This window comes from Chiloscyllium plagiosum, chromosome 23 (genome assembly GCF_004010195.1).
Source record: "Chiloscyllium plagiosum isolate BGI_BamShark_2017 chromosome 23, ASM401019v2, whole genome shotgun sequence".
Classification (NCBI taxonomy): Eukaryota; Metazoa; Chordata; class Chondrichthyes; order Orectolobiformes; family Hemiscylliidae; genus Chiloscyllium; species Chiloscyllium plagiosum.
In genome coordinates, this window is record NC_057732.1 from 8,157,113 (window position 1) to 8,184,461 (window position 27,349).

General features: G+C 42.8%; 1 protein-coding gene across 2 annotated transcripts; it reads left to right on the plus strand.

Moving 5' to 3' along the window:
* Positions 1 to 7,209: 7,209 nt before the first annotated feature.
* On the plus strand, positions 7,210 to 27,137 carry LOC122561594 (L-lactate dehydrogenase B chain). Of its 2 annotated transcripts, none has more exons than XM_043713443.1 (8): positions 7,210 to 7,484; positions 14,108 to 14,245; positions 15,418 to 15,535; positions 16,525 to 16,698; positions 19,593 to 19,766; positions 21,286 to 21,403; positions 23,393 to 23,516; positions 26,793 to 27,137. In XM_043713443.1, the coding sequence occupies exons 1-8, from the start codon at positions 7,374 to 7,376 to the stop codon at positions 26,958 to 26,960; spliced, it is 1,125 nt and encodes a 374-aa protein (XP_043569378.1). In that variant the 5' UTR covers positions 7,210 to 7,373; the 3' UTR covers positions 26,961 to 27,137. The 2 variants fall into 2 exon arrangements, with proteins under 2 accessions (XP_043569378.1, XP_043569379.1); XM_043713444.1 differs by lacking the exon at positions 7,210 to 7,484 and adding an exon at positions 8,796 to 8,913.
* Positions 27,138 to 27,349: the final 212 nt, after the last annotated feature.

The following is a 27,349-nucleotide window of genomic DNA, read 5'->3' on the forward strand; positions in this document are numbered from 1 at the left end:
CTCCCAAAGCTTGTGCTTCCAAATAAACCTGTTGGACTATAACCTAGATTTGTGTGATTTTTAACTCCCTCCTGATGCTGCCTGGCTTGCTGTGTTCTTCCAGCTTCCTACTCGTCTACCTTGGATTCCAGCATCTGCAGGTTTTGTTTTGTCTCTGCACTAGAAGCGGGAGCTGTTCCAAAGACCACCTCATTTTATTGAGGTAAGTCTATAAGATGAACTTTATTGCTTTATTTTTCTGGCTTTATATTCCGTATTTTGGTTTATTTTCTGCATTTTCAGATGTTGCCGGAAAGTGGCGATACTAAACGACACTTTTCACTCTATTTGTAATAACACAGGACAATAAATCAAGTCAAATCAACGCTTATTCAATTAAAATTACAGACAGCACCGCACAATACAATGATGCAGGGTACCCTGACTGGCCTGAGGAGAAAGAGAGGACTGCAGATTCCTGATGAAGGTCTTATGCCCAAAACGTCAACTCTCCTGCTCCTCGCATGCTGTCACCTGCTGTGCTTTCCCAGCACCACACTTTTCTACCCTGAATGGGCCGTACTGCATGGCTTCATGTGAGTGGTCCCAGCATTGAAACCTTACTTGCAGCACATCTATGGTTTGTTTCACCGTTGCCTTTGTGCATCTGTCCTGTGTCAAAATGTGTAGCACTGGAAAAGCACAGCAGGTCAGGCAGCATCCGTGGAGCAGGAGAGTTGATGCTTCGGGCAAAGCCCTTCATCAGGAATGTGGAGGAGGAAGTGGGGGGCTGGAGACAAGGTAGGTGGGAAGGCGTTAGGGGGATGCAGGTGGGGGTTGATTGTGATAGGTCGGTGGGTAGGGTAGAACGGATAGGTGGGAAGGAAGATGGACAGCTAGGACATGTCAAGAGGGTGGTGCCGTGTTGGAGGGTTGGATCTGAGATGAGGTGAGGTTGGGGAGATGTGGAAACCAGTAAAATCAATGTTGATGCCGTGTGGTTAAAGGGAGTCCTGCATCTGCCCTGTGTCAATTTGAGGATTTTCTTAGGGGTGAAATGAGCAAGGTTTGCAAAGGGTATTCTTTGTCCTTCAGCAACATCCATGTATGAGCCTTCAGCCAAATCAGGGATTTCTCTGAATATTTAATGCAGAGCAACAAAATGTTGCCGCTGTGGCAACAAATCACTTCTTTAACATGAAGAGAGCAAAATCTTATTTTGTTAACGAATACTATTGGTTGGTGAGAGTGTGCTCTCAAAGCTTTGCGGGTATTATCAAAAACACTCTGCCTCTGTGGGATAAAGTTAATAATCACACAACACCAGGTTATAGTCCAACAGGTTTATTTGGACCGACATTCTCCATCTCATACGCTGCAAGCAAGGATGCCCTGAGGCATGGTACATTGGTTAGACCAAGCAGAAGCTATGGTAATGGATGAATGGACACCACACAACAATCACCAGCCAGAAGTGTACATCCTAGTCAAGGAATACTTCAGCAGTTTGGGACATTTGGCCTCGGACCTTCGGGTGACCATCCTCCAAGGCGGACTTTGGGACAGACAACAATACAAAGTGGTGAAAATGTGTTGCTGGAAAAGCGCAGCAGGTCAGGCAGCATCCAAGGAACAGGAGAATCGACGTTTCGGGCATAAACCCTTTTTCAGGAATCCTGAAGAAGGGCCTATGCCCGAAACGTCGATTCTCCTGTTCCTTGGATGCTGCCTGACCTGCTGCGCTTTTCCAGCAACACATTTTCAGCTCTGATCTCCAGCATCTGCAGCCCTCACTTTCTCTCGAACAATACAAAGTGGCCAAGCAGATGCTGATAGCCAACTTTGGTACCCATGGGGATGGCCTCAACCGGGACCTTGGGTTCACGTTACTACAGGTGACCCCACTGCATTATACATTCTCTCACACACACGCACACTCTCCTACAAACTCACATACTCACGGATACCCTCTCTCATGTGCTCACACATACATCCCCACACACACACCTTCTCACAGACCTATATCTAATTACACATACACAAACACACTCACACCCTCACACACCGACGTGCACATACTCACTCAGTCTGCTCTACGTGTGCGCATGCACACACGCACATACATAAGTTTGTGGGGTGAATTTGTACTTGCAGAATTGCATTTTATTTTGCTCAAAAACTGCGTAAATCCATGTAAGATTCTGTAAATCCCATTTTAGAAATAGAATCAGTCTGACCTAAACTAACTTCACATCTTCAACACATTATCTGGGTTGAGATGACACCTATTGTTAAAAGCTACCTTGAGAATGTTACTTAAAAAAAAGTTTACATATAAAGAAACCAGAACTAAAATAGTCATTCTAAAAGATGAAAGACTTAAGCTAAATTTATTTAATGTTACATTCCATGACACTGCAATCCTGTTGCTGTCAAGTTGGGTCTTATGATTCTGCTCCACAACCACCTGATGAAGCAAAGCTTCAAAAGCTAGTGCTTCCAAATAAACTTGTTGGACTATAACCTAGTGTTGTTTGATTTTTAACTTTTTCCACCCTAGTCCAACACAGGCACCTCCAATTCATGACTACCTCTGTGGGATGGGAGTGATAGTCGGGGATTCTGATGTCTTCACTGTTTGACTGACCACATCAAGGGGGAATGAAATGAAGGGGTGGGCTCCTACAAACATTGTATCAATTACATTCTGTAGGCACTTGTAAGTGAAAGCCTGTGAGGTGCCATAGAGTTCCCATAGCTTCTGTATCAAATGAGTCACAAGCAAATAAATCCTTGAGACTACTGGGATGAGCTTGCTGTCCAGACTGTCAGTGCAAGTCCTTGTCCAGCACTAAATGTGACACATTGACTAGGACATCCTTAATATCTTTCAGCATTGGTTTTTAGTTAGTTGCAGATGGCTCCAGTGAAGTCTATAGGTATTGATATGCACCAGAGCTCTGCACCTCTTGGTGGATGATGCCCGGTCCCTTCTCCCTCTTGAGGCTAAGGTCAGCTATTCATGGCTGCTTTACACCCTGAGCCAGCACAACCTTCTCTCTCAATTTCATTCTGTCTCTCACTTCATCAAACCGCCCTTACTACCAAGACCTTGAAAAATGTATTCATTTTGTCTCCAATTTCCACCCCTCTATAAATTTCACGTGGTCCATCTCTGACACTTCTCTTCCTTTTCTTGACCTCTCCAATTCCATTTCAGGGAATAAACTGTACACTGCCATCCACTATAAAACCATTGACTCCCATAGTTACCTTCACTAAAGCTCATCGCAGCCCAAACCCTGCAAGGACACCATCCCATTCTCCCAGTTCCTTGGCCTTATGTCTTTGCTGTTCAGATGGTACCACCATCCAAAACAGCGCTGCTGACATGGCTTCCTTCTTCCATAACCATGGTTTCCTGCCCTCTCTGGTTGACAGGGCCCTTAACTGCATCTGACCTAGGTGCTTCTGCCCTTACCCCTTCCTCCCACTCACAACAGCATGATCGCCTCTCTCTTATCATCACTTTTCACTTCTCCAGGCTCCACATTCAAAGGATCACTCTCTGCCACTTCAGACAACTCCAGCAGAACACCACCACCAAAGACATCTTCCCCTCACTCTTCCTGTTTGCATTTCACAGAGACCGTTCACTCTGGGATGCCCTAGTCCATTCCTTGATGACCACCAAATCCATCCCCATTCCCACAGCACCTCCCCATCTGACCACAGAGAGTGCAACATCTGCCCCTCCACCTCCTCCTTGCTCACCATCCAAGGGCCTAAACAGTTCTTCCAGGTAAAGCAGCACTTCACCTGTACCTCCTCCAATCTGGTCTATTGCACTCGCTGCACCTAATGTGGCCTACTCTCCATTGGAGAAATCAAATGCAGACTGGGTGACTGCTTTGCAGAACACCTCCGGTTAGTGGCCAAGCATGACCCTGACCTTCCTGTAGTTATTCATTTTAACACAGCGTCCTGCTCACAGCCCCATGTCATGCTGAAGTGTTCCAGTGAATCACAGCGCAAACTGGAGGAGCACTACCTGATCTTCAGACTGGGCACGTTACAGCCTTCTGGACTTAATATTGAGTTCAACACCTTCAGATTGTGGACCCACTCCCACTCCTTCCCTTTCTTTTAGCTTCACTTGTTACACTCTCAGTCACCATGTCCTCTCTCCTCTCCCTCCAATGGGACTGTCTGTCCTTTCCAATCCAGCAGTAAGACACGCCATTGTTCTGTCATTCCCACATTCCGATCACTTAGTCTGCACTATCAGCACACTTTCGCCCCGAACTCGATAGCAGAAATTCTTCCCCCCCTCCACATTCACATTAGCTCTGATGGAGAGTCACCTACACTCAAAACATTAGCTTGCTCTCTCTCCACGGATACTGCTTGAACCAATGTGATTTCCAGCATTTGCTGTTTTCAGGACAGATTCCAGCATTTGCTGTAATTTGCTCCTCCAGGAGAACAGTTGCATTAGCCTCAGCCAGGTAGGTCAAGGTATGATTAGATTACTTACAGGTTGGAAACAGGCCCTTCGGCCCAACAAGTCCATACCGACCCTCCGAAGAGCAGCCCACCCAGACACATTCCCCTACAATTGGATTGTGGGAGGAAACTGGAGCACCCGGAGGAAACCCACGCAGATATAGGGAGAACGTGCAAACTCCACACAGACAGTTGCCTGAGGCGGGAAGTGAACCCGGGTCTCTGGTGCTGTGAGGCAGCAGTGCTAACCACTGTGCCACCATGCTGCCCAAGCCTTGACTTCCTTTGCTATGCAGGTTATGCCCTCAGAGCCCAGCGTTGTGCTATAAAAATATGGATAATGAATTTTATCCTTTACTCATGCAAAATTGCCCAACAACTTTTCCGTTTTCCCCTAACATAAGGCAGCTGTCAGAAAACAACTGTCACCCCCATAAATGCTCCACTCATCCCCAGTCCATCTCAATAGTAAAGTCATGGCAGCCGTAGTGTTGTTTGCTGAGATAAGGCAGCTGCAGCACAGATGCTTCAAAACTATCAGACTCTCTGCCTTGGCCAATTGTGAAGTTGAGCTCCTGATGGCAAGTGCCTTACTACATTGAGTATTATTGAGCTCGGAGATCACAAGGTGACAATCAGTGGGCACAATACAATCCAAATGATTCCTTCAAGAGTGCAAAGCTGATTGGATTACGTGAAAAAATATTAAATCAACCTGTATGGTTATGTAACGATACATCTCCATGGTAATACATTCTGAGGTGGCCCTTGAACCCAGACCTTCTAGATAAGGACATTACCACTGCACCATAAGATGTGACAAAATCTTTTTAAATCAACCTGCTCAAACATTTAAAATGCAATTCCAGAAGAGGTGGGACTTGAAGCTAGACTTTCTGTGCCAGAGATAGGGGCACTAACCTTGTGACACAAGTGACGTTAACATATGTCATAGAAGAATGTTGACCGCTTGATGTAAATTGAAGGCAGATGGCTCGCATTATTTATTTTCCGGAATAATGACGAGCACAGTGGTCTCTTAGCTCCCATTCCAGTGCTACACTCTGCCCCCTTTCAAAGAAACAATACTCACTCCATCACCATGCGAGTTCTTCATTCCAGTTCCAAACCTTATTGTGCAGTTGATTTTCACATTGTCCACTCACAGCGTCCTCAATCAAGCCAACATTCTAAGCATCGAGGCACTGACCACCCTTGATTGGCTGGGACAGGCTGGGCATGTCATCCACAGAGCTTCCCCAAGCAGGTGCTCTACTCCCAGTTTCGAAACGGCAGGTGAGCCCCAGGTAGACAGAGGAAACATTTCAGGGATTCCCTTAAGGCCTCACTGGGGAAGTGCAGCATTCCCACAGCCACCTGGGAATTACAGGGCCAAGACCATCCAAAGTCCAGGAGGAGCTTCCGGGAAGGCATTAAGCAACTCGAGACTTACCGTTGGGAAAAGGTAGAAGCCAGGAGAAAACAGCAGAAGGAGCACACTGCCACACCAATGCCCCATCCACCCCTTCCCATGACCACCCCCTGCCCCATGGATAGCAGAGCATCAGTCTGTACAGCCACCTACAGACTCACCCTAGGAGTGGGAGAGAGTCATCCTTGTCTGCAAGAGAACACCAATGATTATGATGATTAGGTTCCAACTTTGCATCTTAATGAGAGATTTGCAGGTGGACCCATTCTTCCATGTCCCCTTCTCCCTTAGCACCCCTTTCACACTAATAACCTTTCACATACCCATTTCCCTCTACCTTACAATGAATACACTACCTTTACCCATGGGGCCTATGAACCTGAGGGTCTTAAGTCCTTACTGGACGTGACCCACCCATATTGAGACTGGTGTGACCATGACATATCTGGAACATATTCTTTGAGATTGCACAGCCCCCTCCAATAAACCACTAAATCCCACCTTACTATCTGCAACTGCCCACTGTCACTGTGACCATATCCTTCAAGATACAATGCAATGAGTCCTGTCCCCAGATTTAAGTTTACTGGCCCTTGAAAAGCCCACAGATTACATAGGACCGCTCCCTCTGACTGACTGCACTGCACCCCTCGCCCCCTACCACTGCATTGATGTTGTAACATCATCCCAATGGACCAACAAGAAAGACCTTGACTACTTGTATTTAATTTCCAAGAGTAAACATAACCCTAACTCCCCAGACTTGCACTGAAGAAACCACTTGGCTGACTGTGGACTGGAAATGGCCAAGCCTCTGGACTAGGAGAAAGTGAGGACTGCAGATGCTGGAGATCAGAGTCAAAAATGGCACTGAAAAAGCACAGCAGGTCAGGCAGCACCCAAGGAGCAGGATAGTCGACATTTCAAGCATAAGCCCTTCATCAGAAATGTGGAATTTCCTTCTCCTCGGATGCTGCCTGACTGCTGTGCTTTTCCAGCACCACACTGTATGACTCAAGCCTCTGGACTGACTGGTGGTAGCCGCTGACAGAGGCCATCCTTAAGTTTCACTGTTCTGTTCGAGCACAGGCAGTGTGTTTGCTGCCTAAACTGCTGGCACATGCTGCAGCTCTGACGTTGACGCAGCACCATGCCGTACGGCAACATGTCCATCCCCTTTAGGACTTCTACACATGCTCTTCACTGGTTGCCAAAGCCACGAGCTTCCTGTTCCTCCCTCTGCAGTAAACCACAATCTCTAAACCGAAAGCTTCCTGCCTGTAAGAAAGCAACAGCAATAACCCAAGTGCCACCTGGCTGGCTGTGTCCGCCGACATTACCGTCCATCCAACAAGTGATGCCCAAGCCTGATTGATAACAAACAACCTGACACTGATACATTGCTGTTGCCCAGTTGTGCCATTGGAGAGTCGCAGGAAGACCTTTAGCATTGACCATGGAGGCACAAGATGCAGTTGAAGCATTTCCAAGCAGGGTAAAGAGAAGGAAGACGGCTGATACAGATACAAACTCACCTGGACTTGACACCGAGGAACCAACCCTAACGGTACCCACTCAGCTTTTGGTGCTTGGCCTGGGGAGAGGTTAATCAGGAAGGGGAGGTGGATCGGGTGAATTGTGTAATGACTGAGATGTTTCTGACCACCTAGCGGTGAGCATTTGATCTCACTGTCTATGAAAAGGGGATGTAACTCTGAGAGTTCTCTGCTGCAAGCACCTGGCTTTTGGATCCTTGCCTAATTTAGTTTTCCAGCTGTCCATTATTGTCACCGACCCAGAGAGGAGAAAATCGTGCCAGGAAAAATTTAATCGTGCCTTGATTCAAAAACCCAGGAGCACCAATCCTGAATGTGCTAATCCAAAAGCAAAAGGGAAGAAATTGGAGGCAATGTTAGAGGTCAAGGCATTTTGAAAACCAAACTTTCCCAGTGTTTTGTATTGATGGCAGAGGATCGAGGAAGTAAAAACCTACATTTATCACGAGCTTCAGAAGTCAGTAAGGGAGGGGAGGAGGAATTTCAGGAATTGTCCTTATCTTAAGGGTGTATCACCTAAGTTAATGCTTTCGCGATTTACTTATTGTGAGGAAAGCGAAAGTGCATACTGCAGATGCTTGACATTAGAGTGTGGTGCTGGAAAAGCACAGCAGGTCAGAGAGGATCCGAGGAGCAGGAAAATCAACGTTTCGGGCAAAAGCCCTTCATCTGGAATGAGGCTGGGAGCCTCGGCGGGAGGGTGGAGAGATAAATGGGGGGAAATGAGAAAACTGGTGAAATCCACATTGGTGCCATGGGGTTGGAGGGTCCCAAGGTAGAATATGAGGTATTATTCCTTTAGGTGTCAGGTGGTAAGGAAGCAGTGATGGAGGAGGCCTAGGACCTGCATGGGTAGAGTGTTCGGGCACAGGGCGGTGGGATTGATGGATGTGGGTGTCCTGAGGAAGGGTCACTTGACCCTAATTTCTCTCCACCGATGCTGTCATACTTGTTCAGCTCTTCCAGAAATTTCTGTTTTTGTTAGGCCTGAAATATGCCGCGCTAAAGTTATACATGTAAGCACATTGCAGTGAAGAGGCGCCTGGTTTGTGTGAGTGAACAACACAGAAATAATCTTATCACGTCCGGTAGGATGTGGTCACAAAATTCAAGTACATGTATTCAGCAAATTAAAATAAAAATCTCTGGGCCGACATAATGATAAAAGTTTACTTCAGGTTAAAAAAAAAGAATTAAGGCAGAGGCGATTGATGCTAAAAGGAGTATTCTTCTATAACCAGTCCCAGCTGAGTCGGATGAAGACATTGGCAAATTTCTGCAGAAGGTTTTAGCCCTATTTCCTTTCCAGTGTGTGACGTGCTCGGCCAGTCACATGTAACTCAGAGCTGCCAAAAGTTGCTGCTTTGCAACAAGTAACAATAGACAGAGAGAGAGGGAGCGAGCACTGGAAAGGAGGAGGTGTTACATTGCAAACTGCTGGTATGTGTTTCTCCTCAAATATTGCAACTATTTTGCCATTTTAACTCGTTAGAAACATAGTTTTGATTTTAGAACGTGTACATTCCATCCCTCGGTGTTTGTGTTAACTTTGATCCTGTCGATTTAGATGTAATAAAGTTAGTTCCTCCACTCTGGTAACGTGGCAACATTTGTATTCCATTATTCGGGGGGAGAAAACAGCACGGTTTCACTTGCAAGTCTTTGCGTGTCGGAGATACTTCCGAGTCAGACGCCTGCTTTTAGGAGACTGGGGAAGAATAACCAGAAATTCAGGCATGTTCTCAGTGGTGCAAATAAGTTGAGTTGGCGAGATGGATGGTTCCTGTGCTTGGCTGTGTTTATCACCTACTTTTAAACTACTGCGAGCGATTAATCCCGACCCTGGAGTAAGCGACAAGGAAAAACTCAGTTATAGGCGGATTGTTACTTGGAAATAAATCAAGAGAGGGAGGAAAATGCAGAGGCAATATGAGTTAGAAATAATTGTTAAGGTAGTCTTTAAAAACGAGTTTAATAGTAATGAACTCAGCATTAGCTTTTCACTTGAATCACTTTTTTTCTTTAAAAAAAAACCCGTTGATTCCTGCTCATCAATGAGTTTCATTGACCGGAATCATGCATTCTTTTCGTCTTGCACTGCAGGCCATTTTGTGTTTTCTTTGTGCGAGAAATGTGGAATGCGCTGCGTTTATTTCTCAAAATGCGTTTCCAACAGCAAGGGTGCTTTAGCTAGGCCATTGAAAGTTTAATGGGGGAATGTAGCGGTGCAAATGCTGGCTGACCGCCAGCCCACTAATAACAAGTCACACATTAAACAACGCTGAATGTCACCTTGTCCGGGACACATGGGCCGTTTGCTCTTTCATTGAGCCTCATTACCGTTTATGAAGGCGACACCGTACCCAGCAAATTGCTGATGACCCGTCAGTTTTCACCAAATTGTCCAAAGATTCTGACCTAAGTTTTGGAAAATGCAAAGACGAACTCTCAACTGCATTTAGGCACCGAAGTCTGTTTTATTCAGACATTTGACAGAGACCTGGTTTTCAAAATGTTCATACTCTCCCAACTTTCACTGGGATAGCGCCTAGTTTTTAGTGCAGTAAAAGTCCCAAGACACTACGGCATAATCAGATAAATAAAAACAAATAGCATTGACCTACCTTAATAAATATAAGAAATTGAAGGGTAGGATTTTAAACTAGCATCTTTAAAAGGGAAGGGGGAGGCAGTGAGGTTTACCTTGGAGAGGGTTTCCAGAGTTTGAGACCTAGGGCCCTGAAGACCTAGCTAGCTGAAGGAACAAAGAATGGTGGCATTGTACAAGAGGCCACATTTAGAATGTGGAATTATCAACGGGTTGTTGGACCATAGAGCACAGATCAGGAAAGGTGAATATGAGCAAATTTGAGCACAAGGATGAGACATTTAAAATTGATTCCTAGTGCCACAATAAGAGCACAGAATAGGACTATTTGAGACTTGGGTCTAGATTAGAGTGGTGCTGGAAAAGCACAGCAGGTCAGGCAGCGTCCGAGGAGCAGGAAAATTGATGTTTCGAGCAAAAGCCCTTCTCTATTCCTGATGAAGGGCTTTTGCCCAAAACATCAATTTTCCTGCTCCTCGGATGCTGCCTGACCTGCTGTGCTTTTCCAGCATCTGCAGTCCTTGGTTTTTACCTATCTAGAATTAGGGCTGGGCAGCTGTGATTTGGAAGGTGAAGATGATACCCAACATAAAATCAAGGCTTTTTGGACAGCAGTTTAAAAGTCTCATCCCTATGTTCAAATCCCTCCAAGATAGGGGTTCAGAACATTGGACTCAACAGTCAAGAAGGTAATAAACAGGTATTGGGAGGCAGATTTCACTCCCATGAAGAAAAGCAAAATGGTGTGGCTGCTTGGCGTAGAAGTTTAGTAGTTAGCACTGTTGCCAGGGACCCCGGTGCAATTCCAGCCTTGGATAGCTGTCTCTGTGGAGTTTGCACATGCTACCTGTGTCTGTGTGGGTTTCTTCCAGATGCTCAAGTTTCCTCCCATAGTCCAAAGATGGGCAGGTTAGATGGATTAGCCATGCTAAATCGCCCATAGTGTCCAGGGAAGTGTAGGCTAAGTGGATTAGCCATGAGAAATGCAGGGTTACAGCGATAGGGGAGGGTCTGTGTAAACTCAAAGGGTCAAATGGCCTGCTTCCACACTGTAGGGATTATACTTTTTAAAAAAAACTAAAATGAAAATAGAAAGTGCCAATGAAAGTGTCTGGCAAGAACAAAACAGTTAATATTTTGAATCCTGTATAATTCTTCAGATTCATGTGAATCAACACCTCATCTGCCGTCGAGAAGTTGTCATTGTCTTTAACACGTTTGCAGTTTTTTGCTGTGGGTTTGTACTGAGAGACTGACTTTCCTTCAAGGTCATTTTGAATGGAGCTAAGTTTCCATTCCAAAAATGAACAAGCACCCAGTGTTTCTGTCAAAATGTGTGCGGCACAATGAAAACAAGTCCACACTTGTGAAAAGGTTCTTTGATAAACAAATTTGTAGGGAAAATGAAGCAGTTCACCGCGTGGACTGGGGTGTCCAGTTCCAGGGTCAAACCAATAGGATATGAATCACTCCTCTGCAGACTGTTAAGGAGGATCCTGTGTTTAAACAGTTGGGACATTGTCAATTCTGTTGCTAAACCAATACACACACCTATCTCACGGATGGTTTGGTAAACAAGACATACTATTCTAGTGAGTATTTTACAGGCCGGGGGTGGGGTAGATGTACTCTTAAAAGTTGCTTCTGCATTAACAGGCAACCTTTTCCAACATCAGCCCAGCCCAGTGATTCTCAAACACTTTACCCCAGTGTGGCCCCATTTTAAAGCCACAGGCTTCACATAACCAGAGGTAAAACTCGTTAGGATGTGAGCATTGTTCATCAGGGTTTGGGGGGGGGGGTATTTGAATTTGATGGGAAGTGTTTAAACAACAGGATTTCAAAAACACAGACCAATCTTTTCACAGCCTTTAGGCAGCAGTAACCAGGCCTCTGAGATCTGCATGTTAGGCCACACCCCTCTATTAGGAGGAAAAGGAATTCGAGCTTCTCGGTTGTCTGTGCTCGGTCCAAGCTCCACCTTCAGTCATTGACTGTAATGGAGATTGCCGCCCCAAAATTCTACCTAGTTACCCCATAGGGGAGCTGGGTTGGGGGTCACATTACTTGCTGCTTCAGAAGCCCTGGTGTAGCCTAGTCACAGCAATATTTGGCAAATGGCATAAACCCACGTTGTTCTCACAAACGCGTGCAAAAGCACATCTTAGTACAGTTTTCAGTGCTCCCTGTCTTGAGGAGAAAGTAAAACATTAAAAGATTTTGTTACTTTTCCCCAGTCCTCAATATTACACTTATGCAATTTTCTGTTAAACAAATAAAGACTTGCACTTTTCCTAAAACTTTTCATGAGCTCATTCGTGCCCCAAAATACTGTACAGCTACTTTCAAAATGTAGCCACTGTAGTAAAGTAGAGGCCTAACTGTGTGACATCTTTCCTTTTTATGAGGGAATGTTTAGTGACACTGCCTGAAATGGAAGGAATCACCACACATCCCTTTGGGTGAGCAAAATTGGTTTTTTAAAAAAAAACTTCATTATTTTATAATGATGTAGAAATGGCCTGTTAATTCGTGGTTTAGGCTCTGTTGCGAACATCCTTTAGTACAGTAATGATTTATTGTGCTCCAGGCAATTTTCCTGCAGAGGAACTATTCATGTGGTTTATTCTGGTCTCAGTAAAAGTGTTTTCTTCTAAAGCTGGGGGAGATTATTAGCACAGCTAACAAATGCAGTGTAGGGGTAATATCCCTGCCCTTAGACCAGGAGATCTGGGTTCCAGTCCTGTGTACTCCAGAGGTGTGTAATAACAGCTTGATTTGGAAGCTAAAAGCAAGGGCATTTTAGTCAACCCTTTTAAGGACTTAATCGTGTCGTCATAGTCATGCAGCATGGAAACAGACCTTCACTCCAACCAGTCCATGCTGAATATAATCCCAAACTAAACTAGTCCCACCTGCCTGCTCCTGGCCCATTTCCCTCCACATCTTTCCTTGCTGTTGGATGTGGTCATGTTAGAGTCATAGATATGTACAGCACAGAAACAGACCTCTTTGGTCCAATAGTCCCATTTGCCAGCATTTAGCCCATATCCTTCCAAACCCTTCCTATTCATATACCCATCCAGATGTGTTTTAAATATTGCAATTGCACCAGCCTCCACCACTTCCTCCGGCAGCTCATTCCATACAAGCATCACCTTGTGTGGAAAAAGTTCCCCCTTAGGTCCCTTTTATATCTTTCCCCCTCTCACCCAAAACCTATCCCCTCTAGATCTGGACTTGCCCACCCCAGGGAAAAGACCTTGTCTATTTATCCTATCCATGCCCCCCTCATGATTTTATAAACCTCTATAAGGTCACCCCTCAGCCTCCAACACTACAGGGAAAAGAACCTCTCCCTATAGCTCAAACCCTCCAACGCTGGCAACATCCTTGTAAAATTTTTTTCTGAACTTTTCCAGTTTCACAACATCCTTCCTGTAGCAGGCAGACCAGAGTTGATTGCAATACTCCAAAAGTGGCCTAACCAACATTCTATACAGCCTGAACATGACCTCCCAACTCCTATACTCAATGCACTGACCAATTAAGGCAAGTGTTCCCTCATAACTGAAACTCCTCATTGCTGTAACATTGCATTAAACCTCTTTTCTACCTTCTCTCATGCCTTCTCATCTTCCTGGGGATGTAATGCCCAGAAATCCTTCACGGTACTCCATTGGAGAACTAGCGAGTGATTTATAAACTGCAAAGGAGATATTGAAACCACAAGAAAAAATGCTGGAAAATCTCAGCAGGTCTGGCAGCATCTGTAAGGAGAGAAAAGAGCTGACGTTTCGAGTCTAACTGCCACTTTGTAAGTTAGATTCGAAAGTTAATTTGCTTTTATTAAAGGAGATATTGAGTTGCTTGTTCTTCCAGGTTACCATCTACTGCTTGTGATTTTGTAAACTTTCCTTTATAGCTCAAATTCTCCATCCCAGTTCTTTCTGTATCTTTATTAACATGATTGTGAGTGTTATATTTTCATAGTTTCAAGAAAAACAGCTCTTGTTTTTAACTTAGGAAGACAACATGGCGACAGTGCTGGAGAAACTTATCACGCCTGTTTCTCGAGATGGATCTGAAGCCTCAAGAAATAAGGTCACCGTTGTAGGTGTGGGTCAGGTTGGGATGGCGTGTGCTGTTAGCATTCTTTTAAGGGTAAGTTTGATCCCTCATGCCTCTTTGACTTGTACAATTTCTTTTATAGAGTCAATGATTTTCACAGCAATGATCAAAGACAGACATCTGCATTTGATCCGAGAACATCTAGTTTGGAACTGCAAACTAATGCCTATAAATGTATAATAATCAGGCTGAGTAGACTTCCTCCAGGTGTAAAAATTCAGGTCTCAGTATACCAAGTTGTAAGGTCATACAAAACAGGATGAGGCCACTTAATTCATCCTGCGTGTACCAGTTCATTAACATACCTCTCTATTTAGTGCCACAACCCTGTTCTTTCCTCGTGACCTTGCATTTCTTTTAAGAATCTCTGCAGTGTAGAAACAGGCCCTTCAGCCCAACAAACCGACCCACTGAAGAGTAACCCACCCAGACCCTTTTCCCGAACCTATTACTTTATATTTACCCCTAAGTAATGCACCTAACCTACACATCCCTGAACACGTTTTATCAATTTAGCATGGTCGATTCATCTAACCTGCACATCTTTGGATTGTGGGAGGAAACCCACGCAGGCACGGAGAATCTCTGTATGGAGTCACCCAAGGCTGGAATCTTGCAAATTGACAACAGAGCTTGCCAGAACACATTGAACTGAGTAAAAAAAAATCTCATCTTCACTCTGATTCTTTTAGCATGTTATCTTAAATTTAATTCTCTGGATGCTATTCAAACAGCTTCTTGTGAACCTTGCAAATCATTAATAATTAAAACCAGCTTCAGGATTCAGTTGAGGCATCCAGGAAAGGAGTTGGATGTTCCTTTTCAAATAACCAGTGTGCAGGATTATAGCAGGAGAACTGCACAAAGTTAGGTGCTACGTTAGAGATCTGAGGTTGATACAATGGAATGACCTATTTAGTGCTGCAGCAATTCTTCAATTTATTCCCTTCTCTGCTGTAAGGAGAACAAGCCCAGCTCCTCTAGTCTCTCCAGGGAACATAGGTCCTTCAATAATTTCACTTGCACTTACTTTGCTGTAACATTGATCCTTTTAAGTAAAAGCTTCCTGGAAAACCTCACTTTCTCAGAAACTGGCAGTATCTCAGACTGCGTTTTGTTTCTCATTGCACAACTTAGAAGTTTATTTTGAGTGCAGTTGGGATGTAAAATCATCCATTTTAACAAGACCTCACTTCCTTTCTCAGGAACTGACCGATGAGATGGCCTTGGTTGATGTTCTGGAAGACAAACTGAAGGGAGAAATGATGGATCTTCTTCATGGCAGCCTGTTTCTCAAAACTCCAAAGATTTTGGCTGATAAAGGTAACTTGGATTTTCAACATAGGGCACGAAAACAGACCCTTTGGTCTAACTCGTCCATGCCAACCAGATGTTCTCAATTAATCTAGTCTCAATTAATCCAGCATTTGGCCCATATTCCTGTAAGCACTTGCTATTCATATAGTCATCCGAAAGCCTTTTAAATGTTGTAATTGTACCAGCCTCCACCATTTCCTCTGACAGCTCATTCCATACGCGTACCATCCTCTGCGTGAAAAGGTTGCCCTTTAGGTCCCATTTAAGTCTTTTCCCTCTCACCTTAAACCTATAGCATCTCGTTTTGGACTCCCCTACCCTGGGAAAAAGATGTTGGCTGTTCACCCCACCATGCCCCTCATGATTTTATAAGCCTCTATAAGGTCGTCCCCTCAGTTTCCAGTACTCCGGGGGGAAAAAGCCCCAGCCTATTCAATGTCTCCCTATAGCTCAAACCCTCCCGTTCTGGCAACATCCATGTAAATCTTTTCTGTATCCTTTCAAATTTCACAACATCTTTCCTATAGCAGGGAGACCAGACTTAAATGCAAAAGTGGCCTAACCAATGTCCTGTACAGCTGCAATATGACATCCCAACTCCTATATTCAATGTACTGACCAATGAAGGCAGGTGTACCAAATGCTGCCTTCACTATCCTGTTAACCTGCAATTCCGTCCTCAAGGAACCTGCACCCCAAGTACTCTTTGTTTGGCAACACACCCCCAGTATCCTGCTGTTAAGTCCATATCAGTCCTGTCCTGATTTGCCTTTCATAAATGCAATACCTCACATTTATCTAAATTAAACTCCATCTGGCACTCCTCGGCCAATCTGATCAAGGTCCCACTTAACACTTACAAAATTTGGTTTCGTTTGCTTAAGTTCCAACATAGCAAACAAAAGTTTTGAAAGTCAAGTGTATAGAGTGAGAGACTGTTTTATTTTCTACCTGCTGGTTTTATAATTGACCTGTCTTATTTTCCACTCGTTTAGATTATGCAATAACTGCTAATTCTCGAGTCGTGGTTGTTACTGCTGGAGCCCGTCAACAAGAGGGTGAGAGCCGACTGAATCTGGTCCAGAGAAATGTCAACATCTTTAAATTCATCATACCTCAGATTGTAAAGTACAGCCCCAACTGCACACTCATTGTGGTATCCAATCCAGGTAAATATTTAATTTTTAATGATAAATCTATTTCCAAGTCTGGGAACTACACAATCTTTCATGTGAAGGGCTGCATAGCCAATAAAACACACGGTCTTGGTTGCAGTGCAGAGAAAAATGCAGCAGTCAATTTGTATGCCACTAGATTCCATAAACAGCAATGCAATGAGTAGCCAGCTAATCTAATCATTGAGGGCACTGGGAGCAGCTCCACAGCTCTTCAGAATTGTGCTGTGGGAACTTTTACATTCACTTGAGGAAGGGTGGGGGGAGGTACACGGCATTGCTGTAGTGTATCACCTGAAGAAGGCATCCCAAGATATTGCATCATTTCCTCTGTGTCCTGAAATGTAAGCATTCTATGATCTCCTATGTGCAGTTGGATTTGAACTTCCACTTAAAAGGGCAATTGTATTCCTGAGCCAAGGCTGGCATTGGCAACTTAAAACCGGGAGAAATAGGAACAGGAATCATTCATTTGATTTGTTTTTTAATATTTAGTAAAATTAATTTTAATAATTAATATGCCACTTAATTAGATCATGACTAATCTGATTGTGTATTTAATTCACATTCCTGCCCTCCTTCCCACTACAATAACCGTGTGAATTCCTTGTTAATGAATGATCTGTCTCATTTAGCCTTAAATGTGGAAAAAGCACAGCAGATCAGGCAGCATCTGAGGAGCAGGAGAGTCAAGTGTTTTGGGCAGGGCCCTCCAGTACCTCCAAAAATCCCCCGTGAATGGACATCCAGTCCCTCTAAACCTGAATCCCCCATGAACTCAGGGGATCTCCCATCGACTGCCTCCAACCTCGTAGTTTTCCTACCCGGATCTATCTATTTACCCAAGATCCACAAACCTTACTGCCCCATCGACCAACTCTGTTCACTTGCTCCTGCTCCATTGAACTCGTCTCTGCTTATCTTAACTCCGTCCTGAATCCTCTTGTTCCAGAACTATCCACATATGTTCAAGAGACCATCCATGCTTTCCACTTCCTCCATGTCTTTTGATTCCCCAGCCCCCAACACCTCATCTTCACCGTGGACATCCAGTCCCTCTACACTTATATTTCCCATGAGCCTGGTCCTGATGAAAGATCCTGCCTGAAACATCAACTCTCCTGCTCCTCAGGTGCTGCCTGACCTTCTGTGCCATTTCCAGCGCCGGACTCTATCTACTCTGACTCTTCAGCATCTGCAGTCCTCACTGTCTCCTCATTTAGCCCTTCAGCTTATTCAATGATCCAGCTTCCACTGCTCTCTGTGGAAGAGAGTTCCAAAGATCTAACCATTTTAAGGAATCCTCCTTATTGTAAGTGGGGGATTCCTTTATTTTTCAACTATGCTCCTTAATTCTAGATTTCTCCACCAAGCGAAATATTCTCTTGTGAAATACCCTGTCACGTTCCTCAGAATCTTGTATGTTTCAATAAGATCAATCTTCTAAATTCCAGTGAGTGAGAGTTCACCTTGCTCAAGTTTTCCTCATAAGCCAAGCTTATCATCCCAGATGTCATCCTAGTGAACATTCTCTGAGCTGCTTCCATTCCTAGACTAGTATAGCCTTCCTTAAGAAATGTGGCCAAGATTATACTGTGGTGAGAGCACAATTAGAGTGCAATGTCCAGTACAGTTTAGCAAGATTTTTCTACTTTTATGCCCCAGTCTCTTTGCAATAAAGTTCAATATTCCATTCCCTTACAAAATACTTGCTGTATCTGAATGCTGACTGCTTATGTATACGAGACACCCATATTCCTTTATTTGTAGTATTCCGAACTCTTTCCATTTAAATAATATTCTGCTTTTCTGCACATTCTGCTAAGTGGATAAACTTTCTCTTTCCTGCATTATAATCCTTCTGCTTTATATCCCTCTACAGACTCAGTTTACTCCTCACAAGCCTCTGCTTCCTATTTTTGTGTTGTCGGCGAATTCAGTTACATTATGCTCAGTCCCTTCATTCAGGTCATGAATACAAGTCTTAAATAGTTGAGCTGCCAGAATGGAACCTGTGACACTCCATTAGTTTGCCAAGTTGAAGATGACCCATTTGTCTTGAATCTCTTTCCTGCTAGTTGAGTGATACACTATCCATGCTAATGTACTACCCCAACACCATCAGCTCTTGTGCAATAAACTTTTTATGAGACACTTTATCGAATGCCTTTGGAAATCTAAATATATGACATTGATTTTTGCCTTTATCGACCCTGTTTGTTCAACCCTGCAAAAACTCCAATGCACAGTTAAGGTGCACATGGTTTCACAAAACCATATTGCCTCTGTCAGATTTCTAAATATACTGCTACTAGCCTTTGTTAGTAATGGATACCAGCATTTTCCCAATGTTGGACTAACTGGACTATAGTTTTTAGCTTTCTACCTCCTTCATTCCTTGAATACTGCTGTACATTTGTGTTCTCCAAACGTCTGGCACCTTTCCAAACTGAGAAATTCTAAAAAGCTACAACCCACACATTCACAACCACAGCAGCCACAATATTAAACTTTGTTAACCGTAGGGTTTAAGACTGAATGGGTCCTGAATCTTCCCCAGGGGGAGAACATCGGAAGAAATATTTGGAAATTCTGCCTCCTACCAATATCCCCAATTGTGTTTCTACTCCATAAATATTACAACAGCAACCTGACTTCAAAAGCATTTCTTTGGCTATGAGGCACCACCACATCTGGTGCTGATGAGAAGTTATATAAGTGCCTATCTTCTTTCAAAAGGGAATAGCCTGTTCGAACAGCCAGCATATATAATCATATCCACTTGTGATGAAATTCCTTTGGAGCATCAAGCCATAATGCTGTGTTTGCTCTAATTAGAATCAGTTTGAATTTTGAAGTGCTCATGTGTTATTTTTCCTGGGTTCTAGTTGATATTCTAACGTACGTAACGTGGAAGATGAGTGGATTTCCAAAGAATCGTGTGATTGGCAGCGGGTGTAATTTGGATTCTGCTCGATTCCGTTACCTGATGGCTGAGAAACTTGGACTCCATCCATCCAGTTGCCATGGTTGGGTGCTTGGTGAACACGGAGATTCTAGTGGTAAGGCTACATGGTTACGTTTTGTGATACATCATAGAAATCTTTTAGTTTTTAGTTTATATCAAATAAGGTCAGTTTTTTTTCATCTTGTTGGAAGGGCAGTGAAGACCAAGCAGGTTAACCCCTTTCCAGTTGGGTTTGCCCAACTCTTGACTTCCCCAAGTCTTTCTCTCTTGTGAAAACTTCCATACTACAACAAACAAGGGACAAAGGTGGACTACTCTGCCTTTTGAGCCTGCTCTGCCATTCAACTAAAATCACGGATGATCTGCTTTTAACCTCCACCCTGCCTCCATTGTTATCCCATTATTAGTTTGCTAGTAAGCCATCCTTTCAGTACCAATTGGTAGACCCCAGCTGCCAATACCTGATGTTGGTGAGACCACTTCTGGAGTGGGGTGTACAATTTTGGACTCGTTATTTGGAAAAAGAGATATAATTGCTTTGGTAGACTTCAGTCAGGGTTCACTTTGACTCATTCCTGAGATGAAGGGTTTATCTGATGAAGGAAGGTTGGACAGGCTATCTTTATACCTATTGGAGTTTAGAAGCATGAGAGGTGACTTTGAGAGGTCTGGATAGAGTGGGTACCGGAAGGACACTTCTTCTTATTGGAAGACAAAAGCTTGGGGACGTTCTTTAAGGATAAGCGATGAGGAGAGTATTTTTTCTTCAAGGGTCATTTAGTATAGAATTCTTTCCCTGAAGAGTTAGTGGAGCCATTTAAATATATTCAAGGCTGAATTAGTTAGATATTTTTGGATGTGGGAATTACGGGAGGCAAACAGGAAATTGAATCTGAGACCCGAGCCCAGATCACCTCTGATCTTAGGTGGTAGCAGGCTGAATAGCCTATTCCTGCTCCTTATTCCTCTGCTTGCATTTTAGCCCCTTTTGACTGGGGAATTGACCAGAAGCATGTGAGTGAAAGCTGGGAGTCTTTTAAACACTCTGACCAGTTAAAGTCAATGAAATGCACTTTTCCCCTGCTCTGCCTGCCCGCCACGAAACACAAGCGGTCAAATTATATGTGGCTTTAATGTATTTTAACATAATTTTTAAGGACGTTATAAGTGCTTTTGGTATTGCTGTTAACAGTTAATTTCTTCAAAAGCAGAAGACTATAGATGCTGGAAATTTGAAATAAAATCATAATGGTAGAAGTACTCTGGTCTGGAGAGCATCTGTGGAGCTAGACTCAATTAACCCGTCAGATTGAAAACTTTTTTCATTCAATATTTTGTTTTGCAGAAGGCTTGGCGCTTAGGTTATTAACAATGAAGAAATAATCCCTATCTTCATCTTGATTATCAGAAATATTTGGAGAGCGAGTTAGAGGCAACGTGATAGTGTTAAAATCAAATGAAGTTGTGCTGTTGAATGTGACGTGAATATTATATCATTACACTTTTAATATATGCCAGATGCTATAGTTAAGTCGCCAATAGTTAAGTTTGCCAATAGATCTTTATAGCAATATTATAAGAACTGTCCACATTCTGCTCCTTTGCATTTCCAGTTCCCGTTTGGAGTGGTGTCAATGTGGCAGGAGTTGGACTGCAGCAGCTGAGCCCTGATATTGGAACTGCTCAGGACAAGGAGAACTGGAAAGACGTCCACAAAATGGTGGTGGATAGGTATACAACAAAGTCTTTATGCAATGATCAACATTAGACAAAGTTTAAAATGTAGAGGTCAGTGCCTGAGTTTCGATTCTCATCAAAGCCATTATGAGGCTTTTCCAGAAATGAGTCAGGAAACAATAGAGATGGAGAGGGTAAAAGTGTTTAAAGTGCCAAGTTTTAAATGCATCTCAACTAGTAATCTGTTCTCTTAAGCAGTAAGAGTAGGCTATAATAGTTCAGCTAAAAGATGATTAGGTGCTTTATAACATTAACAGATTTATTACTGTTGCAGATGAAGTTCCGTATTTATAAAACAACTATTTTATGATCTTCAGGTGCTCCCAAGCTCATCGCATCTCATTAAAGTATTTTTGAAATATAGTTTATATTGTATTATGGAAAACGAAAGAACAGGAGTAGGCATTCAGCCCCTCAATTCAGTTCCAACAGTTGGGCTGGTCTAGACATTGAACATTTCTTGATATCCATGCCGAACAAAAATCAATAGTTCTTGAAGGAGAAGGTTTCAGGTTTCAGCTAACTTATGTGAAGAAGTGTTTCCTCAGTTTCCCTAGCACTAATTTTAAGCCTTGATTCATGCTTGTTTTAATTCCAGCAATGAAATTTTCGTGTTGCTGGCAAGGTAGTATTTATTGACAGTCTCTTGAACAGAGGACAGTTAAGAATCAACCGTATTGCTGAGAATCTGGAGTGACATGCCATAGTATCAAACAGCGTGAAAACAGATCTGCAGTCTAACTAGACAATGCTGACTATGTTCCCAAACTAATAATCCCACCTGCCTGCGCTTGGCCCATATCCTTTCAAACCTTTCCTATTCATGAACTTATTCAATGTCTTTTAAATGTTATAACTGAATCTGCATCCACCACTTCATCCTTTGGTAATTCATTCCACGCACAAACCACCTCTGGGTGAATCTTTCTCCTGTCACCTTAACAATATGCCCCCTAGTTTTAAACTCCACCACCCTGGGGAAAAGACTCTTGTCATTCACCTTATCTATATAAACCTCATAAGGTCACTGCTCAACCTCCAATGAAAAAGGTCTGTCTTTCCAGTCTACTTTTTGTAACTCAAACCCTTCATTCCCAGCAGCATCTTGGTAAATCTTTTCTGAACCCTCTCCAGTTTAACAATATTATTCCTGTAACAGGACAGCTAGAACTGAACACAGTACTCCACTGTACTGCCTGGTAAGAGGAGCAGATTTCCTTCTCTTAAAGGTGAACTAGATGGACATTTATGACATTCATTACATTGTGACCATTAGCTTCCATTTCATTGAATTCATCATGATGGGATTTGAATCCATGTCCCCACAGCAATTGCCTAGACCTTTTGGATTCCTAGTTCACTGATATTACTATTATACCATCACATCTCCTGATTTTCCCACAATACAGCAGACGAGGTAGGAACATAACAATCCCAGAGAAAAATTTGGCTTTTGGTTAACGATCTGCTTACAAAAATCAACTGTCAAGTTTGTAAAATTGGTAAAGCTGTTGCTGGGGGCTGGGTGAGGGGCCTAAATTAACAGGAGTTACACATTTTAAGCTTGTTACTACTCACATAGAAAGAAAATGATACTTAAAAAGCTCGATTTTAACCTTGGTATGATCACTTCATTAGATGCTGACAGTGCAGCAAACTGCCAATTGGAGCATCATGTTACAAATATAGTCTAACAAGACCCTGGTAACAACAGAGTTGGTGTGAATGCTGTGACAATTAAAATTGGCAAATTTCAGAAATTGTGTCCTCCTAAGTTTAGCTTCAATAGATAAATATTCAATGGGAAGTACCTTTCGTGACAAGCGAAACAGACAGTCTGTGCAATGTTTTATATAGAATGGTGCTGTAAAGCATCAATTTTTCTTGTTTCTTTTGTTAAGAGCACTTTGTGCTAAACATTTTTCACACTTAAAGTTGTGGCGTTAACCTGATGTATAATACCGTGTGTTTTTTTTTTGCTAGTGCTTATGAAGTGATTAAACTGAAAGGATATACTAACTGGGCCATTGGCCTCAGTGTTGCTGAACTGACGGAATCCATTGTGAAGAATCTGAAGCGGATTCACCCAGTATCCACCATGGTAAAGGTATGAGATGTTACCGTATTAAAGATATATTCTGGTTTGTTCCAAATTAGGGATTCTTACAAATACGTAATAGTTAATGTTGGGATTTCAGCACTAACATCTGCACCTAATAGCTGCTGGGCTACTGAAATAAAAATAAAATACTGAAGATGCTAGAGGTTTAAAAAACATTAAAGTGCTGGAAAATTCATCAGATTTGGCGACATCTGTGGGGAGAGAGAAACCAAGTTCATGATCTGAGTTCCATGATTTTTCTTCAGAATGGGAAGAAGAGGTCATGGGGCTCGGTGTTACTTTCTCTCTCCAAATATGTTTTCTCCCAACACTTCCTGTTTGCATTTCAGCAACTAGAACATGTTCTGTTCCTTTGCCGCTGTAGCCTGTAACAATTGCAGCTTTCAGTGAATGTTTTCTTCCTAATCATAAACGATTCCCTGATCCACGCCTCCTTTCCCACAATAGGAGTTCTGTGATTGTTTTGTTTCCATCCTGTGGTTAGCTGCTGAATCAACTAAACTCAATAAATTATGTGTTGCATTTAATCAATTTTAACTTGGTGAACATGAACTTTTCAATGTTGGTAAACTGATAGCAAGAGTAAATTTAAAGGGCTAGATGTCAGAAGTCTCCTGGGTTAGTTACAAATCAAATGAATGCAGAAAAGGAGGATTATTAGTATCAACCGATCGCTCTCGCTCTGTCTGTCTGTCCCCCCCCCTTCTCCCTCTCCTCCTCCATCAGAGACCGGTCATACAAATGCCACATTTGTTTTCAGTCTTGCCATGTGGGCTTTACTGGAAATATGAGATATTGTGCACGTACAGAACTTTTAACTTGAGGATGCAGTTCTTTGATAATTACTTACATCTGAACCTTCTATACTTAAATGAATATAAGTCCAGTCTATGCATCCTGTCCTCGTGATTTACGTTGTTTAGCCCCAATTTTGTTGAATCCGTGCAGCCCCTGTTCCAATACTTATGCATTCTTCCTGAGCTGTGACTCAGGGAATCGAATGCAGTACTCTAAGGTCTAACCGCAGTTTTAGGTACAAGTGTCCCCCACTTTTCAAAAGTTCACTTTACGCCACTTGGCTTTTACGAAAGACCTACATTAATACCTGTTTTCACTAACGGAAAGAAATCCAAAAAGGATTTTCACTTTTAAGAGAAATGGCAAAATGTGAAAATACCGTTCAACTGCTTTCTTTGATTTATGCCATTTTTGGCTTACAAAAGGTTTCGTAGAAGTGCTGTTATTTCAGACAGCAGGGGAAACCCTGTAGTTGCAATGTAACATCTATACTTTTGTATTCCAACCTCCTTGCATTAACATTTCATTAACCTTGGTAAGAATTTTTCCTCCTGTCCAATAGTTTTATTAAATGTACACATTTTACAGGTTTCCATATCGTTTGCTATTAACTGATGTCAGATCAACGTAAATACTTGAGTAATAGTTGAATTATTTTAAAATTACTTTTTAAGGTTAAATTTAAAGGGTTGACTATTATAGGGAAACTACTTTTTGAGGGATTGAAATTCATGCCCATCAAAATTTATACTGTATCATTTAGCGGAAGCCCAATTGCCTCGGGCAACTGTCTATGTGGAGTTTGCACATTCTCCCTGTGTCTGCGTGGGTTTCCTCCGGGTGCTCCAGTTTTGTCCCACAATCCAAAGGTAGGTCAGGTAAATTGTCCATTCTAAATTGTCCGCAGTGTTAGGTGCATTCGTCAGGGGTAGATATAGGGTAGGAGAATGGATCTGGGTAGGTTACTTTTCAGAGGGTCGGTGTGTACTTGTTGGGCTGAAGGACTTGTTTTCATTCTGAAGGGAATCTAGTTGATGTCCTGAATAAAGGAGAAAAGAAACAGATTACGGTAATTTTGAAGACCGGGAGCAGTGTGGCAGACTGGAAAGCTGGAGTGGGAGGTGACGACTAGCTCATTGACTCATAACCTTTGATCTGTTACCTGTGAAGAACTAGGGGTGACTTTTACATGGGATGTATGGAAAATTCCATGGTATTTGACCATAAATAGGGGGTGGACTTTTACATGAGATTGACTATCACTCAAGTATATATTGCAGTAACTAAATAATGTCAATAAATGTGAGCTGCCACATTCTGTAAAATCAGTAAGGTGAACAATAGGCTTATGTTGTCCAATATTTCAACCTTCAACCAGAAGGTTTTGCAGTTGTTTGACATTCTTGATTAAAATTAAGAGTGCAGACTCTGAACATACCTGCAAACAGAGCTCTGTATCATTGCCTGCAGTTTCATTCACCAGGTCCTTCACACATTACACGAGGGCTCTCATTTTCTTTTTAAGTATTTGCTGCACAGATACCCATCCCTCTGTGCTGTGTATCTCTGATAGTGACAGCAACTTCAAAGAAATTGCTTTTGAGTTCCTTAATATACTTTGTAGCTTTATTCATGATCTTGCAGAAGTACTTAAAATTATGAGGGATATAGGTAGAGTTAATGGTAGGTGTCTTTTCCCTAGCATGGGGGACTTCAAGGCTAGGGGGCACATTGTTGAGGTGAGAGGATTTAAAAAAAGACATGAGGGCCAAATTTACTTCAGAGGATGGTTTGTATGTGGCATGAACTTCTTGAGGAAGTGCTGGATGTGGGTACAGTTAGTGTTTAAAGATACTTGGAAAGGACATTAATAGGAAAGGTTTGGAGGGATATAGGCCAAGAGCAGGCGGGTAGAACTAGTTTAGTTTGGGATTATGCTCAGCATGGACGGGTTGGACCAAAGGGTCTGTTTCTGTGGTGTTTGATTCTATGAAGGTTGGGTTAAGTTCCTTTTGAAAGGGTTCATGATTTTGTTCATCATTTCGGCTCAGGATTTTTCTCTTTAAAGAGATTTTGATTAGATTAGATTAAATTCCCTACAGTGTGGAAACAGGCCCTTCGGCCCAACCAGTCCACACCGATCCTCCGAAGAGTAACCTACCCAGACCCTTTTCCCTCTGACTAATGCAACTAACACTATGGGCAATTTAGCATGGCCAATTCACCTGACCTGCACATCTTTGGACTGTGGGCGGAAACTGGAGCACCTGAAGGAAACCCTCACAGACACAGAGAGATTGTGCAAACTCCACACAGTCACCCGAGGATGGAATCGAACCTGGGACCCTGGTGCTGTGACTGTCGCACTGCTCCATCTTTAGTTGGTAAAATTAATACATATTTTAATGGAGTTAGTGCATATGGAAACTGACTTGTGATTGTGCACTGTGTCTTTAACCCCAGGGTATGTATGGCATAGAGAATGAAGTCTTCCTGAGCCTGCCATGTGTACTGAGTGCAGATGGACTAACTGATGTCATCAATCAAACTCTGAAAGATGATGAGGTGGCCCAGCTGAGAAAGAGTGCTGAGACGTTGTGGAAGATTCAGAGGGAACTGAAGGATCTGTAATTTTGAGGCTGACTGCAGTGCTGCTTTCTCCGAAGTTGCAAAGAAACCAATTACAGCAAGATTAGAGTATCTCTGTAAACTCTTATCCATGACTTGTAATGGGTGTATTCTCAAATTTTAACTGACCCAAATTACATGGTTACCGCTTTAAAAAATAAAGTAGAACATGTAAATACACCGATTTGTTTTTTGAAGCAGTTGAAAAAATATTGATGTACTTGTAACAAGTTCTGCTTCTACTGGTATATGAAGGTTCCAATTCATCATGCATGAGAGTGATCGAATCCTTCATTTCACAAAACTTACCTAGTCACAATGTCTAATCATCAGTGAAACGACTAGTGAAGATGATGTTTGGTATACTTTCTTTTACTGGACAGAGCGTTGAG

What these genes read in the sequence shown, in the direction of transcription:
- LOC122561594 (XM_043713443.1), top strand. Translation starts at nt 7,374, where the DNA reads ATGGAGGCACAAGATGCAGTTGAAGCATTTCCAAGCAGGGTAAAGAGA. An exon ending in AAAGATTTTGGCTGATAAAG is followed by an intron (nt 15,536 to 16,524) that starts GTAACTTGGATT and finishes CCACTCGTTTAG; the next exon opens with ATTATGCAATAACTGCTAAT. An exon ending in TGAACACGGAGATTCTAGTG is followed by an intron (nt 19,767 to 21,285) that starts GTAAGGCTACAT and finishes TTGCATTTCCAG; the next exon opens with TTCCCGTTTGGAGTGGTGTC.